The sequence below is a fragment of the Trachypithecus francoisi genome, unplaced genomic scaffold, assembly GCF_009764315.1.
Source record: "Trachypithecus francoisi isolate TF-2019V2 unplaced genomic scaffold, Tfra_2.0 Lachesis_group8, whole genome shotgun sequence".
NCBI lineage: Eukaryota > Metazoa > Chordata > Mammalia > Primates > Cercopithecidae > Trachypithecus > Trachypithecus francoisi.
The window spans coordinates 107,071,152-107,088,892 of NW_022681473.1; the positions used below are offsets into that span (position 1 = coordinate 107,071,152).

The following is a 17,741-nucleotide window of genomic DNA, read 5'->3' on the forward strand; positions in this document are numbered from 1 at the left end:
AGATTAGTCCTATCTAGTACAGTAAGTGCTATGTAGATAGTTGTTACACTGTAGTTTAGGGAACAAGAAAAATCTGTACATCCTCAGTACAGACCCAACCATTGTAAGCCTAACACTTTTGGTCTACAGTTGACTGAATGCACAGATGTGAAAACCCAGATACAGGGGACTGACTGTATTTTCTGTTATACTTAAGCATTTCTCTGGGTAGAGAGGTAGTGAGTGGTGTGCTCAGCTTCAAGTGTCTGCTTTTCCCAACTTAGATCTTTTATTTCATCAGTGGTTTGTAATTCCCAGTGTGAATTCTGTTCATACTGTTAGATGTACTATTGGGGTATGTTCAGTTTTGGGGGTATGTTCAGTTTTACATCTGAGAACAATTGTAGGAGGTGGTAATTACTGATATATTTGGACATATTACGGACATCTCCCCTCTTCCCAACTGATTATCTTGGTTCTCCATTTAGGGTGTGAAATCTGACAGCACGGTAGAACAGTATCTAGAACAGATGAAGGGGCTCTGAATTAACCTGGGCTTCACAGCAATGATGTGCTGAGAAATGTCTGACTGCTTCACAGTATTAATTACGTGAGCAAAACGCTCAGATTCCTATGCGCACAGATGCTACTAAGGACATACCACACACACATTTGGAGTTCCAGTGGGTTTTTATTGAGATAAATTAACAAAAACCAAGATTTTACCATATTTTTTGAACCTTATCAACTCAGCAGACTCTGGTCCATATATGTGTACATACAACATAACACATCCCAACAAAAACAGAGCCCCACTGGAACATCTGCCAATTAAGAAAAAGCCAATTTTCCCTTCCCCCGAAGTTTCAGAAATTTTGAGTTCCCACTGTTCACTTCTCAGTGGAACTGGTCCCTTGTGGCTAGGGACATTGGAATTCTCTACCATTTTTACTGAACAAAAAATAATTTTTTTCCTTTGTTTCAAAAAAGGGAACAGTGACTTTGTTTTCTCCAGGCACCCCTTTCCCCACAACCAATGGTTAAAACACAGCAGCCTGTATCTTAATAACCCAGCCCTACCCCCTCCCTTGCCCAGCATTGTCTACTGGAGAATTTAAATACACTTCTGTTGGAATCTGTCAGCTGTGGAGGGGCAGAGTCCAGGTGCCAGGCTAGCTCCCTCTAACCTCATGAACTGTGACAACCTTCGGACACTTAACTCTTTACTCCAAAGATGAGTTTTTAGATCAGAAAGGAGAGTAGATTTTCTTTGGGAGTTTTAAAAAACTATCTTTAGAGATATAATGTACAACTACTATCTCACAGAAGTCCACTCAAGTTCACCAAAAAGATGACTTACTTCAGCGCTCATGAAGCCAATAATTTTGATAAAGATATTTGGCAAGAAAATGATTCCACAATAACAAATTTAAAGATACCAAGAACGTTGAAAAAATAGCAAATTAAAATTAAAATAACATGGCTTAATTCCCAAGAACTTATTTCATTTTTTGTTACTCATCTAGAAGGTCAGGAGTGTGGCTAAAGGCAATTTCTGATGAGGTTATGAGCTTCCAAAGTGTTTCTAAATCCTTAGTGCAGACACCCTCCCTTTTGGGGCAAAGTACCCTCCCTCCCACCCCTATTAAAAAAAAAAAAAATTAAAAAATTAAATGTAATCAGAATGAGATGTTTTGATTCCAACAATTTACACTCAAGGCTTTGTGCTGAGTTGTCGTTTGAACCAAGCATGATGGTATCAAGCACAAAGCACGTGGCAAAGGAAAGATGCTCCCATCTCATTCTGAAAACAAATACTGATAACCAAGCCCACCCTCCAACCCTTTGGGGCCAACCCATTTTATGCTGCTGGGACCAACTTGAAACAATTTAGAGGTATATTTAGGTTTCCCTCTCCCTTACTTCTGTGAAAGATCATTTTAGAATAAATGTATTCCATTCCTATGGGAAAGGCAAAACAGTATTTATCCCCATCAGAATATATGGGGAAAGAAAAAAAACATAGGCCTAGAGGTGGCAAGATGTGTAACAGTCCATAGCCCATTACACAACTATACAACCAAAGGCTAAACCATGAGTTCGATGTAGTTTTAACATTAAAAATAGGGGGTAGTTCTCATCCAAATGAGCCACTGGAAAATATTGTTACTTTAAAAAAATACATATCCAATATTGGAAAAAATGTGAAAACAACTTCCAACAGTAACAATGCTCCTTATTATGAGGGCCCAAAAAAGAAAACAAACAAAAATAAAAAAAAAAAAGACCAGGCTTTGACCTAGTCCTTAGAGCATCTTTCCATTGAACAATTCCTATTCAAGAGTCAAGCACCAAAACTGGACAGCTGCCTCTACAAGACCTTGTCCAGTAATGGTGTCCCAGATAGTTTAAGTGCCACTCCTCATTAGAGGCTATACTTCAGTAATACTTTCAATTTTAAGTCTGTGCTTTAAGAGGGACCCACAGGCATGTGGCACCAGGCAGTCTCAAGGTGGCAAAGGAGACTGTACTTTTTGTTTAGTCACCCACATGTTCTCTAGCGAGATACAGAATTGCATTTATACTCTTTTCTTCTATATGAATGATCCCTCTTATCTCGCAAGAGGTGGGGTAGAAAGAGAGCTGCATCGGTACGAGGGCAAAATTTTTTTGGTCAAAAGTTGACGCCTTTTAAATCCCCTCTCCCACCCCTCCCTGGAAAAAAAGTTACTTCCTTAATTAGGTTTTCTATTTAGTAACCAACATTAACTGGACAGAACATATGAGGCTTGGGTTCCAAATAGATGAGCTTGCTCTTTTTTGGGTTTGTACCTTGCAGCTCTTGCTACAGTTGTTAAGGAGTTAGGGCTATGTCCCATCAGGAGGCATCCGTAGGATTTTGATCTCCAAGGAATTGTGGGTGAGTCACAAATCGTTTGCTCAGAAGTAGGCAGAGTCAAAAAAGCAACTTCAAGTAATTGATTTCTTTGTCCAAAAGAGTTAAAACATTAACGTATATGCAGGACTCATTTTGTAATATTTTAGGGTTTTGAAAAACAAAATATGGAAATCAACTTTTTTAAATTTTGTTTTTTCCACCCTTTCCCGATGCCTCCTGATTGACCTAGTACACTGGGTTAAAAGGGAATTAAAAACATCAAAAAAAAAAAAATTCACTGGTTTTGATTCATCTCACTCCTTTTGCCTGGAGATCAGGCCAAACATCAAGCATGTTGGGAGGGGCACAATTTAAAGCAACACTATTGACTGTAAAGCATTTGCCAGCAATTTACAGTGCAAAATGACAGATTAACAATTCTTGTCACAACGCAAGAGAATGGCAAGCAGCTTTCTGTAGCATGAAAGTTAACAGCTCTCAGGTTGCCCATTCCTGCAAAAGTTTATGTATCGAAGTGGGCAGAGGGCAACACATTTACACACTACAGGAAATGATCCACAGAAAATTAAGCTCCAGAACTGCTAACGTTACCAAAGCTGGTACTGGCTAATATTCTGAAATGCAAATCTGTGCTTTATATATATACTGCTCAATGACACTGCCACTCAATAGAATTCCCACACTGCAAGGTAGATTAATCTTTGCCCCCTGTTGCAGAGCTTGAAATATTCCTCAAACTTTTAGAGAGGGGGAAGAAGCAAAATCAGAGCTTCTCAAAATAAATCTTGGATTATCAATGTTTTGAAGCTTCCTTGCTCTCTGGGTAACCTACTCCAAAGGTACTAGATGAGACAGTGTGGCAGCAAACAGTACATCCCAGATTTCTGGGCCCCTTTACTAACACAGGGTACCACAGAAATCTGCTCTCTACAGCAAGAGGCCAAAGTACTTTCTAGAGTTTAGTGTTGCGTAAAACTGAGCCCCTCTCATCTTTAGCTGCTCCCATAATCACTCTAATCCCCTTAATCCCAGCAACCTTCATCCAAAAAAAAATATATATATGTATATATATATATATATATATATATGAACCCAGAAAAAAAACTTATTTACAAAGTTTATACAAGTATACACACCCAATTTTCTATGGGACACGCTTTGCCACAGAGGAAAGAGGGTCAAGGCTCTGACATGTCTACACATCAAGTGCCATACTGCTACTGGAGGCGAATGTAAACCAGTCTTTAGTGTCTGCTATAGAGCACAAAGGCTTGTCATATGGCTCCTGCAATGATAGACTGCTCTTTCCTTTGGGAACGATGATGTTTTATCTACTCAGCCCAGAAGAAACTTTTACTTGGGATTTTTTTTTTTTAAATACATGTATTTACAGTGCGGATGAACTGCAGTTGCATATCAACTCCTCCACAGAAAAAAAAAAAAAAAAAAAAATTTTAACATTACTAGTAAGTTTCAACTTCTAGCCCTGGGCTTGAGTATTGGGTAGAAAGGGAAGAGACTTCAACTTGAAACCAAAATGAAAAGACAACATTTTTTAAAAGAAAAAGAAAAAAAAGGAAAGAAAGAGTTACTATTGTTGATTCCTCGGGCTGTGTCTAAAAGATGATATTCTGAATGGTCTCATAGCATAAGGCACTTCGCACAAATAAGTAATAAGCTCTTCAGGCTTAAAAAACGGATGAGTAATCAGGGAGAAGTTGAAATGCACTCGAGAGTCAGCTGTTGGAGAATTTTGAAATCATAGACAAGCTTGTGTGTTCATTAAGATTCTTCTCTTTTTAGGGTTTCTCCCCTTCTCTTCTTTCTTTTCCTTCCTTGTCCCCTTTCCCCAGAAAACATTTTTTAAAAACCAGCAGTTAGTGCAACTAATGTTCAGTCAGCACACAGTGCAAACAAGTGGAACAAAAAAGGTATATTCCTTCTTTTCAGCCTTTTTCTCTTCACCAGTTAAAAAAAGAAAAAATGTCTGAGCTCTTTTAAGTCTTCGTAGTTCCAAAATAAAAGATGAAAAACCCACAAAGAGAAGAGCATTCCCCCCAAAACGATGTGTCACAGATCCAAACGAGCCTTTTGTAGTTTGTCAAAGCCTACAGAAAAAGGGAATATAAAATTAACATTTTAAAAGCAACACAAACTAGGATACATAGGTTTTCACAATTCTCATCCCAAATGCTCTTTTCTAGTAGTTTCTACTGACCCTGTGCCTACTACAGAATCTACTGGTTATAGGATTAAATAATTTCTGGTAGGCAACTCTGAGACAGATTGGGGGCCTGAATGAATGTGAATGTTCTGACAGCAGGCAACCCTCACTCATAACAATTAAATCGGGGAAAAAATTACACCTTAAACAAACTGAATACTCTGCCAAAGTACTAGCAAACATTGGCTATTGTTATGCTTGTCCAGGGGTTTGTGTTTGATGTTTAACTTAAGGAAAAAAGAGTAAAGAGCAATTCAAAAATTATTTAAGTAACAATTGATTGGGTGAGGTGGCTCCTGCCTGTAATCTCAGCACTCTGGGGAGGCTGAGGTGGGCAGATCACCTGAGGTCAGGAGTTTGAGAGCAGCCTGGTCGACATGGTGAAACCCTGTCTCTATTTAAAAAAGAAAGAAACAAAAATTTTAAGTAATATTAGGTTACTTAAATAGGTACGATGTTCACCTATAATTTGGAAACTATCCGTTGTCAAATCAGATTTAGGAAATACTGTAACAACCTATCTTGCTTAAAGCTGAGCCTTGTTTCGTGCACTTCTAACTAGAGCCCAACAGTCATCAAAAGATGATAGAGGCCAGGTGTGGTGGCTCACACCTATAATCCCAGCACTTTGGGAGGCCAAGGTGGGAGGATCACTTGAACCTAGGAGTTTGAGACCAGCCGGGGCAATACAGTGAGACCCCATCTTAATAAAAATAAGAAAAGACGGAGAATAGGTTGTCCAGGAAATCAAGGGTGGGTATTTTACTTATTTATGCATTTGACAGAGTTTCACCCTTATTGCCTAGGAAATCAGAGTGGGTTATTTATTTACTTATGAGGCGGAGTTTCGCTCTTACTGCCCAGGCTGGAGTGCAATGGCCTGACCTTGGCTCACTGCAACCTCTGCCTCCCAAGTTCAAGAGATTCTCCTCCCTCAGCCTCCTGAGTAGCTGGGATTACAGGTGCCCACCACCATGCCTGGCTAATTTTATGTATCTTTAGTGGACACAGGGTCTCACCAGGTTGGCCAGGCTGGTCTTGAAGTCCTGACCTCAGGTAACCCACCCACCTCAGCCTCCCAAAGTGCTGGGATTACAGGCATGAGCTACTGAGCCCAGCCTGAGTGGTTTTTTTTTTTTTTGAGATGGAGTCTAGCTCTGTCACCCAGACTGGAGTGCAGTGGCGCGATCTTGACTCACTGTAACTTCCACCTCCTGGGTTCAAGTGATTCTCCTGCCTCAGCCTCCTGAGTAGCGGGGACTATAGGTGTGTGCCATCAAGCCTGGCTAATTTTTGTATTTTTAGTAGAGACAGGGTTTCACCATGTTGGCTAGGATGGTCTTGATCTCTTGACCTCGTGATCCACCCACTCAGCCTCCCAAAGTACTGGGATTACAGGTGTGAGCCACCGCACCCGGCCCAGAGTGGGTATTTTAAAAAGACGGCCATCCTCATAATCTGATTAAACATTTGGTAATAAGGTTATTATGGATAGTTTTACCAGAGTTACTAACATACTTCCTAGAAATTAAGAATAAATGCTAGCACCCGGCCCAGAGTGGGTATTTTAAAAAGACGGCCATCCTCATAATCTGATTAAACATTTGGTAATAAGGTTATTATGGATAGTTTTACCAGAGTTACTAACATACTTCCTAGAAATTAAGAATAAATGCTAAAAACATTTTACATTTTCAGAAATGTAAATACTTTTCATATTCAAAACTGCTGGCAGAGTGCGGGGACTCATGCCTATAATCCCAGCACTTAGGAGGCCGAGGCAGGTAAATCACTTGAGGTCAAGAGTTCGAGACCAGTCTGGCCAACATGGTGAAACTCCATCTCTACTAAAACGTACAAAAATTAGCGGGCATTGTGGAGCATGCCTGTAATTCCAGCTACTTGGGAAGCTGAAGCACACCAGAATCGCTTGAACCCAGGAGGCAGAGGTTGCAGTGAGCCATGATTGTGCCACTGTACCCCAGCCTGGGCAACAGAGCAAGACTGTCTCAAAAAACAAAAACAACAAACCGCCCCCCGCCACTGCCGAAAAAGGCCAGGCACAGTGGTTCGAGCCTATAATTCCAACACTTTGGGAGACCAAGGCAGGAGGATTGCTGAAGTTCAGGAGTTCTAGACCAGCCTGGGCAACAAAGTAAGACCTTGTCTCTACCAAAAATTTAAAATACCAGCCAGGTGTGGTGGCATGTGCCTACAGTTCCAGCTACTCAGGAGCCCAGCAGAACTAGGCTGCAGTGAGCTATGATTGCACCACTGCACTCCAGCTTGGATGACAGCAAGACCCTGTCTCAAAAAGAAAAACAAACTGCTGAAAAAGATTCTTTTTTGTTTTTTTTTTGAGACGGAGTCTTGCTCTGTCGCCCGGGCTGGAGTGCAGTGGCCGGATCTCAGCTCACTGCAAGCTCCGCCTCCCGGGTTTACACCATTCTCCTGCCTCAGCCTCCTGAGTAGCTGGGACTATACAGATGCCCGCCACCTCGCCCGGCTAGTTTTTTGTATTTTTTAGTAGAGACGAGGTTTCACCGTGTTAGCCAGGATGGTCTCGATCTCCTGACCTCGTGATCCGCCCGTCTCGGCCTCCCAAAGTGCTGAGATTACAGGCTTGAGCCACCGCGCCCGGCCCTTTTTTGCTTTCATTATTTTAGGTCTCTGAATTTCAGTACTGCTAACCTACCACATTACTGAGGAAGCTGCATTCAAGAACATTTACAGATTCTCTAACAAGACTACAACCTCCCACAAGACATATTATTCACTGTCATTCATGCCAGTTGGTATTTTTACCCTTTATTGCTATTATATATGGTGTGACATCAAATTTCCCCAAGGAAAGATTTTTATTTCCTGCATTTAAAGGTTCCTCTTAGCTATTCTGTCAGGGACGTACATGCTTGTTAAGGTTTCTCATCTTCTACAGGCTCGCTGTGGTATTCTGCCACATACAGGCTCTTATCAATGTTGCTTGGAATAGGTTTAATTTCTGTTCCCAGCTGCTCCTCAATACTTTTCAGGTTGAAGCGATCATCATATGTGATCAAGTTGATGGCTAAGCCAAGATGACCAAAGCGACCTAAAAAATAATTGTTTAAAAATTTTAATGAATAAAATATGAAAATCAATGCAAACTGTGCAAGTCAAACAGTGGCAAAACCACACAGGATTGATAAGTCTGTTCAGTGCCACTCTTAGTATGCAAAACAACTTCTTAATGGTCTTCAAACACAGGTTTCCCTACAACTTCAGGTTTTGCAGCCCAAAGTAGTACTTTATTTTACCTTTCTCAAATGACAAAATGGCTACTCATCTGTGTCAAAAATTGTCATAAAATAGACACTAAACAGTCACAGACCATACCATCTAATGAGTGAAGTTCTCATTTGTTAATTTCATCTCAAATTAAGCAAAGTTATTTTAACTTTTCTTAATAAATGTTACAGAAGAATTAGAAATTAATCTTAAATACCAAACAACTGAATTAGTGTTAATTCACTGTTCTCATAGCTACTGTACTCTATTTCACAAAGGAACAAAATTTAGTCATTACGTGTCTCAAGAAAGCACTTCTACCAAGAATATCACGTCTTTTTTCCTCACCTGATCTTCCAATACGATGGAGATAGGTCTCGGCCAGCTTTGGGAAATCAAAGTTTATTACCACATTCACAGCTTGTATATCAATACCTCGGGTAAACAGATCTTAAAAAAAAAAGATAATTTTCATTTTATCTTTCAATTTAGAAATGTCTCTCAGTACAATACTCTCTAACACATACAGCATAACCTAAGTTTATTAATTTAATTCAGTTATTCAAATGCATTTGCATATTACTGGCATTACCTTTCATAATCACATTATCATAAATAACTTTCTGCTCACAAGTTACTTTTTTCCAGTAATTGTAAGCAAGTTTTAAAAAATGTGTCTAAAAGAGGCTGGGTGCACTCAGGCCTGTAATCCCAGCACTTTGGGAGGCGGAGGTCAGTGGATCACCTGAGGTCAGGAATTCGAGACCAGCCTGACCAAAATGAAGAAACCCATCTCTACTAAAAAAAAAAAAAAAAAAAAAAAAAAGGCGGGCGCAGTGGCTCAAACCTGTAATCCCAGCACTTTGGGAGGCCGAGATGGGCGGATCACGAGGTCAGGAGATCGAGACCATCCTGGCTAACACGGTGAAACCCCGCCTCTACTAAAAAAAAAAAACTAGCCGGGCGTGGTGGCGGCCGCCTGTAGTCCCAGCTACTCGGAGGCTGAGGCAGGAGAATGGCGTAAACGCGGAAGGTGGAGCTTGCAGTGAGTTGAGATCAGGCCCCTGCACTCCAGCCTGGGCGATAAAGCGAGACTCTGTCTCAAAAAAAAAAAAAGTTAGCCGGGTGTGGTGGCGGGTGCCTGTAATCCTAGCTACTCAGGAGGCTCAGGCAGGAGAATCACTTGAACCTGGGAGGCGGAGGTTGTGACGAGCCGAGATCGCATCATTGCACTCCAGTCTGGGCAACAAGAGTAAAACTCTGTCTCAAAAAAATAAATAAAAAAAAATAGATTGATATTCAAAGTCCTCCAGGCAGGGCTTGGTGGCTCACACTTGTAATCCCAGCACTTTGGGGAGGCAGAGGTGGGTGGATCACTTGAGGTTAGGAGTTGGAGATTAGCCTGGTCAACATGGTGAAACAATCCCTCTACTAAAAATACAAAATTTAGCTGGGCACGGTGGTGTGCGCCTATAGTCTCAGCTCCTCGGGAGGCTGAGGCACGAGAATCACTTGAACCTGGGAGGCGGAAGCTGCAGTGAGCCGAGATCATGCCACTGGACTCCAGTTTGGGTAACAAGACCGAAACTCCGTCTCAGCAACAAGAACAACAACAAAGTCCTCCATGCTCTGTCTCAGCAACAAGAACAACAACAACAAAGTCCTCCATGCTATGCTTTGTCCTAATTTACTTCCCTAACACATCTGTTTTTCTTCTCTATCAAACTTATCTTCTAAGCCATCTGACCATCAGTCCCCTAAAACTTAATCCCTGTGTTTGAAACTTATCTAGCCTAGAAAGCCAATTAAAATCCCATCTCTTCTCAAACCACCTCAGCCAATTATATTACTCTGATATGAACACTTGGGATTACTTACTATATACATACTTTCCATTTGCAAGTCACCTTTACTGCCTTGTGGATCTAGTCCAGTGAATGATTTTGTAAACAGTTTTACTACAATATAGCCATGCCCATTTGTTTATGTATTGTCTAGGCTACTTCTGAGCTGCAATAGCAAAACTGAGTATCTGTAATAAAGACCAATTAATGTGCAAAGTCTAAAAAATTTACTATCTGGCACTTTATAGGAAAAGTATGTGGGTGTTTCCTTAGACTCCTAATGTTTACTTTTTTATCTCTCCAATTAAACCACACTCCCCCGAAGGGGTGGAATTTTATATATGCCCTTCAGTATTGGTCCTTCAAGAACTTATCTGAAGAAACCTTGCAAGCAAGTAATGATTTTTAAAAGCCCAACTGTTGGACGCGGTGGCTCACACCTGTAATCCCAGCACTTTGGGAAGCCGAGGCAGGCGGATCAGCTGAGGTCAGGAGTTCAAGACCAGCCTGGCCAACATGGTGAAACCCCCGTCTCTACCAGAAATTAGCTGGGTGTGGCAGCGGGCGCCCACAATCCCAGCTACTTGAGAGGCTGAGGCAGGAGAATCACTTGAACCCAGGTGGTGGAAGTTTCAGTGAGCTGAGATTGTGCCACTGCACTACAGTCTGGGTGACACAAACTCCATCTCAAAAAAAAAAAAAAAAGGAGGTATGAGTGCCAGAATAAGTCTTCTGAAGATTCAGATATGGAACCCAGTATCAGCAGCTAACAAGAGTTCATTTTCAACTTTGGAAATCCTAGAAGTAGTGGTAGGGTGTGCTGGACTATGTCACAGGTTGCACTGTGTAATATGAACAGAGAAAGCAAAAAAGAACTTGGGAGAAAAACACTGGGTAAAGGAAATACAAAAATACTTACCAGTGCAAACAAGATTGCGGCATAAGCCATTTCGGAAATCATGAAATACACGATTTCGATGTTCCTAGGAGAAAGCAATTTATTCCATTTGATTAGCACTCACATACAGCCCCAAATTTCCCATGATTATTTCTCCTAGTCGATCAGTTCTACCCAAAATCTGTTTATAAGTGATCCATGACATTAAGCTGCTTTCAAAACCAAATGAGTTATTGATCTCTTCATCTACAGAAACTGTTTACTTATGAAATTTCATAATGTAGTTAACAAAAAGTCATTTTGCTAGTTTTAAATTTTTTGCTAAATCAAATTCTGAAATGTAGACATTGCATCTTTCTCTAAAGGCAAACAGTAAAGAAAAAAGAAAAATCAGCCAGCTGAGGGGCCATATTTAAAAATCCAGAGCACTGCTGTCCAGTAGAAATTTCCGTAATAAAGGAAATGTTTGTGTCTGTACTTCCACTTCCAATACAGTATCCAGCAGCAACACGTGCCTAACTAACTAAGCACTTGAAATGTGGCTGTGATTGAGAAACTGACTTTTTAATTTTAAGTGATTTAAATGGCCACATGTGGCTAGTGGTTACTGGATTAAACAGAGAATTCAACATGGGAATGAAGGGAAGAATACAATTTTACATTTGTATTATGCCTGACAGCTTACAAAGTACTCATTTAAACTTAATTTTCTTAAACTCATTTATCTTAATTTTCCTAACTACCTTGTAAGTTATGAATATGTACTATTATCTCTATTTTATTGCTAGAAAATGAACCTTAGGGAGGTCAAAATGAAATGTCCTTTGGCTACTAAGAAACAGTTTATTCTTAAACTCAGGACATTTAAAAGAACATTAAAACAAAATAAAATAAGAGATTTCTTGTTAAATTTGTGCAAGTTATAGTTTTATACTCACCTGCCTCATTTTAGCATGAATATAGAAGCAAGAATAACCCAGTTGAGAAATCTTCTTGGCTAGTAATTCAACTCGCTGAGAGGAGTTACAGAAAATGATCGACTGGTTTATCTGAAGCTGAGCACAGAAAAAATAAGTATGAGAAAAATAAAAATCTTCATTTGGTTTGCCAAATCTTGAAAACACTAACCAGCAAACAAGAAACATTAACATGGTCTAAAACTTAGAATCTCACGATATGAGAGAGATGGTAATTCTAAGTACTTTAATAGATGGAATATAATAATATCTAAGATTTATTGTATTAGAGTGTGTTTCTTAAGGGCCACATAACTGTAACAAGAGTAATACAATTGATTATCTGATTCCAAGTAGTTATGTTTTATGTTTTTCCATTTAAGAATACCTTTGTGTGTGTGTGTGTGAGTGTGTGTGTGAGAGAGAGAGAGAAATGGAGTTTCACTCTTGTTGCCCAGGCTGGAGTGCAATGGTACAATCTCAGCTCGATGCACCTCAACCTCCTGGGTTCAAGTGATTCTCCAGCCTCAGCCTCCTGAGGAGCTGGGATTACAGGCACCACCACCACGCCTGGCTAATTTTTGTACTTTCAGTAGAGACAGGGTTTCAGCATGTTGGTCAGGCTGGTCTCGAACTCCTGACCTCAGGTGATCTGCCCACCTTGGCTTCCCAAAGTGCTGGGATTACAGGTGTGAGCCATCGTGCCCAGCCAAGAATATCTTCTTTAATATACTCACAACCAATGCCACTAGCACTGGGCAGCACTTCAGCACCACGAGTAGGGACCAATTAAAACCGTGAAATCAGCAACAAAAACTTGAAAAATATGGCACAGACAGTGAAAAGGACGCTTGTTCACAGTTTGAGAGCTAAACAAGAGGACAGAGCATTGTCTTCTTCAACCTCAGCTGGGAATGTGCATGTCAGGTGACTTAGACTCTTTGCCACACTGTACACGTCCACAAATGACTGCTAAACTGCCTAGAGTATTAATCCTGGAGTTACAAATAAATTCTAGTGACTAAGCAAATTCACAAATACAGAATATGTGAAAAATGAGTATTAACCCTAGTAAAGGTCTAAGTATTTCAGAAACTATTCAAAAGTGTATCTGTGACTTAATTATTTAGTATCAACTTTAGGTCAACAACTAAAACTGCCTTTTAGGAAACACTATGAATTTTTAAAAAATCTTTTTGTTCCTTCCCGAGATGGAGTCTTGCTCTGTCGCCTAGAGCTGGAGTGCAATGGTGTGATCTTGGCTCACTGCAACTTCTGCCTCCTGGGTTCAAGCAATTCTCCTGCCTCAGCCTCCCAAGTAGCTGGGATTACGGGCATGCACCACCACGCCCAGCTAGTTTTTTTGTTTTTTTGTAGTAGAGACGGGGTTTCACCATGTTGGCCAGGCTGGTCTCGAACTCCTGACCTCATGATCCGCCTGCCTCAGCCTCCCAAAATGCTGGGATTAGAGGCATGAGCCACCACACCAAGCCAGAAACACTATTAACTTTTATACAGTGAAGATGGTGGGAAAACTGATGAAATAATCTGTTTTACTGGGACTGGAGAGATAATATTCAACAGCAGAAGCCTACTTCTTACCCTGGAGAAAAGTGTGTTGAGGCAGTGTACTTTTTGGCGCTCAGTTACATACGCGTAGTACTGGGTTACTCCCTTCAGAGTTAGTTCCTCCATCAGGTTAATCTCATAGGGTTTCTGCAAATGGGAATTCTGGGGGAGGGAAAAAAAAAAAGATGGTTCTTCTTCTTAAATGAAATGAGAGTTCATCTCAAATTCAAAATATACCCTATAGGTTTCTGTCTAATCAACTCTTGCTATAAGGGATGCAACTCTCTTCAAAACAAAATATATGATCTGTCATTACAGAATCTTCCCCCCGCAGCCCTGAAATGGAGTCTTGCTATCACCTAGGCTGGAGTGTAGTGGCACCATCTCCACTCACTGCAACCTCCACCTCCTGGGTTCAAGTGATTCTCCTGCCTCAGCCTCCCGAGTAGCTGGGATTACAGGCATGCGCCGCCACAACAGACTTATTTTTGTATTTTTAGTAGAGACGGGGTTTCACCATGTTGCCAAGGATGGTCTCGAACTCCTGACCTTATGATCTGCCCGCCTTGGCTCCCCAAAGTGCTGGGATTACAGGCCTGAGCCACCACGCAAGACTCGATAGAAATAAATTAAGATATAAGATCTCAAAAATGCAGCTAAGTTACTACAGGTTGAGTATTCCTTATCCAAAATGCTTAGGAACAAAAGTGTTTCAGGTTTTAAACTTTTTCTAATTTTGGAATATGCGCATTACACTTAGTGATTGAGCATCCTTAATTTGAAAATTCAAAATCGAAAGAACATTTCCTTTTAGCATCATGTTTGTGGCTCAAAAGGTTTCAAATTCTGCGGTATTTTGGATTTCAGTTTACAATACTCAAGCTCTATTTTGTATATAGAATAATACTGGAATCAATTCAGCTAGCACCAATGGCTATGTCATCATGACACCAAAAACTAAGTGAAAGATGAGGAATTTAATTAATTACTATTACAACCTTCTTAAAAAGTCAGTTAATTTATGTAAAACAAATCTGTAATTGATCAACTGAAGAAAGAGCCAAAGGCTTGAAATAATTAGTATAAAGTATTTTCACAGATAGGAAGATGTAATTACGAATAAAAACATACTCATAGGTCACAGGATGGCACTGATTCCAAGCACAGATTTATACTCACCATGAACTTCTGTACACTAAGAGGGAAAGTAGCGGAATATAGTAAAATCTGCCTGTTTTTAGGTAGCGTGAGAATAATATCCTCCATTATCTGCACAAAATCCTGTGACAGCAACTTATCTGCCTGCAGTAGAAAGAAAAGACAATTTTAAAAACAATAAAATAACGTCTAAGGTCTTTGGTTAATACATGGTCAAATAATAAGGCATCATCCAACAAAAGCATCCATGAAATGTTCCTGGTGGAAAACAATAAATTCTCTCCAACACTGCAGAGTCAAATACGCATAAGGGGGCAGAATCTATGATCCCCATCTTCTAGGGGGAAAAAAAAAATGCTACACTACACAGATAAACCTCCCCCTTTCTGTAACAGAATTTAATTAATTAATTTTTAGAGACAGCATTTCACTCTGTCACCCAGGATGGAATGCAGTGGCATAATCATAGCTTACTGCATGCAGCCTGAACCTCCTGGGCTCAAGTGATCATCTTGCCTCAGCCTACTGACCTACTGAGTAGCTAGGACTACAGGCACATACCACCACGCCCAGCTCAACAGAATTTTAATGTGATGATTCTCATTAAAGAGGTAGTATGGTGTATGTGTTTAAAAGTACAGGTTCTGGCTGGGTGCGGTGGCTCACGCCTGCAATCCTGGCACTTTGGGAGGCCGAGGCAAGAGGATCACGAGGCCAAGAGTTCAAGACCAGCCTGACAAACATGATGAAACCCCATCTCTACTAAATATACAAGAATTAGCAAGGTGTGGTGGATCACACCTGTAATCCCAGCTACTCGGGAGGCTGGAGCAGAATAATTGCTTGAACCTGGGAGGTGGAGGCTGCAGTGAGCCGAGATCACATCACTGCACTCCAGCCTGGGCAACAAAGCAAGACTCTGTCTCAAAAAAAAGTACAGGTTCTGGAGCTAAACTGCCAGGTTGAAATCTTGCCTCCTTCATTTCTTAGCTGTGTGGGAATGTTACAGAACTACCCTGTACTTCAGTTTCCACAACTGTAAAATTGTAAAACTAAAATTTGGATGTTTACATAATGTGGTAATTACTTTACAGGGATTTAGAAAAAACGTGGCTAAGGTCAGGTGTGGTGGCTCACACCTATAATCCCAGCATACTGGGAGGCTGAGGCAGGCAGAACACTGAGGTCAGGAGTTCAAGACCAGCCTGACCAACATGGAGAAACCCTGTCTCTACTAAAAATACAAAATTAGCTGGGCATGGTGGCACATGCCTGTAATCCGAGTTACTTGGGAGGCTGAGGCAGGAGAATCGCTTGAACGAGGTTGAGGCTGAGGTGAGCCGAGGTCGTGCCACTGCACTCCAACCTGGGCAAAGAGACTCCGTCTCAAAAAAAACCAAACCAAACCAAACCAAACCAAAAACACAAAAAAGAAAAAAGTTGGCTTTCAAGTTATCCAGCCACTCCTCTTCTTAAAAATTAAACCTAAACTCTGGCACCTGTAAGAAAAAGACAAAAGCTGAATTCCTACGAATGCCTAGCTACTGCATCTGAAGTATAAAACATACTTTATAAGCAAATTAAAATTTGGATGTCTACATACTATCGTAACTACTTGACAGGATACCTACCTTATAGGTTTCTTGTAAAAATTAAATGAAAAAAAAAAAAAAGTACAGCACTTAGTGCTGGTACCCAGTGACTAATAAATGTTATCTCTCATTACTTAAAGATAAAAGCCTGATTTGAATTAAATGTTACCTAAAACACAAACCAGGCCGGGTGTGGTGGCTCATGCCTGCAATCCCAGCACTTTGGGAGGCCAAGGTAGGAGGACCACCTGAGGTTAGGAGTTCAAGACCAGCCTGGCCAACATGGTGAAAACCCACCTCTACTAAAAATACAAAAATTAGCCAAGTGTGGGTAGTACACATCTGTAATCTCAGCTACTCAGGAGGCTGAGGCATGAGGATCACTTGAAGCCGGGAGGCAGAGGTTGTAGTGAGCCGAGATCACGCCACTGCACTCCAGTCTAGGTGACAGAGTGAGTCTGTCTCAAAAAAATAGTAATAATAATAAAACACAAACCAAATGTGAAAATAACCTCATGTCAAAACATTAACACTGATACACTACAGATCCTCCTTGACTTACAATGGGATTATGTTCTGATAAATTCATCCTAAGTTGAAAATATTACCCAAACCTATTGAACATCATCGCTTAGCCTAGCCTCCTTGAAACATGCTCCACTTAGCTTATAGTTGGGCAAAATCACTTGACAACACCGTATACTGTACAGTATTGGCTGTCTGCCCTCAATGATCATGTGGCTGACTGGGAGCTGCAGTTTGCTGCTGATGCCCAGCATCGTGGGAATATCATATCGCATATTACTAACCAGGAAAAATATTAATCTTAAAAATTCAAAGTACGGTTTCTAATGAAAGCTTATCACTTCCACCGAAAAACCGTAGTGAACCATCGTAAGTCAGGGACCATCTGTATATGTACAAAACATGGCTAGATGCCAGGACTACAGATTTTAATAAGTTTTTAAAAGGCATTTATAACATGGTGAGATAATACGTCTAACAGAGATTAATAACCAAACAGTACAAAGTAGTATGCACAAAATGAGACAATATATATTATATGCTTTTAAAAATTAATCGCCAAGTAGAAAGAGATGTAGAATAAATTTGGCCTTGAGGTTATTCACTCCTCTTCTAAAAAATTAAAATAAAACCTAATCTCTGCTATCTCTAAGAAAAAGACAAAAAGGAGAATTCCAATGAATGCCTATAATCTACTCCCTCTAACGGGTAAAACACATTTTATAAGCAAATTAATTTAAACTGATTGTTTATGTGTTTATTAGATCATAAACATAAGCAGCTTTTGCTTCATTCACTGGCAGTTATAAGCAAAGCACAGAAAAGTACAG

The 17,741-nt window shown here is 40.4% G+C and overlaps 1 protein-coding gene across 4 annotated transcripts in view; it reads right to left on the reverse strand.

Moving 5' to 3' along the window:
• Positions 1 to 650: 650 nt before the first annotated feature.
• The window catches only part of DDX6 (DEAD-box helicase 6), a 46,477-nt gene continuing 29,386 nt past the window's right edge, over positions 651 to 17,741 (reverse strand). For all 4 annotated transcript variants that reach the window (XM_033207566.1, XM_033207562.1, XM_033207564.1 and 1 more), the window contains exons 8-14: positions 14,816 to 14,938; positions 13,670 to 13,798; positions 12,050 to 12,166; positions 11,133 to 11,196; positions 8,718 to 8,819; positions 8,011 to 8,193; positions 651 to 4,986 (exon numbers count right to left, since the gene is read on the reverse strand). In XM_033207566.1, coding sequence (XP_033063457.1) covers positions 8,018 to 8,193; positions 8,718 to 8,819; positions 11,133 to 11,196; positions 12,050 to 12,166; positions 13,670 to 13,798; positions 14,816 to 14,938 — 711 coding nt within the window. In that variant the 3' untranslated portion in view covers positions 651 to 4,986; positions 8,011 to 8,017. The remainder of the gene's footprint in view (positions 4,987 to 8,010; positions 8,194 to 8,717; positions 8,820 to 11,132; positions 11,197 to 12,049; positions 12,167 to 13,669; positions 13,799 to 14,815; positions 14,939 to 17,741) is intronic.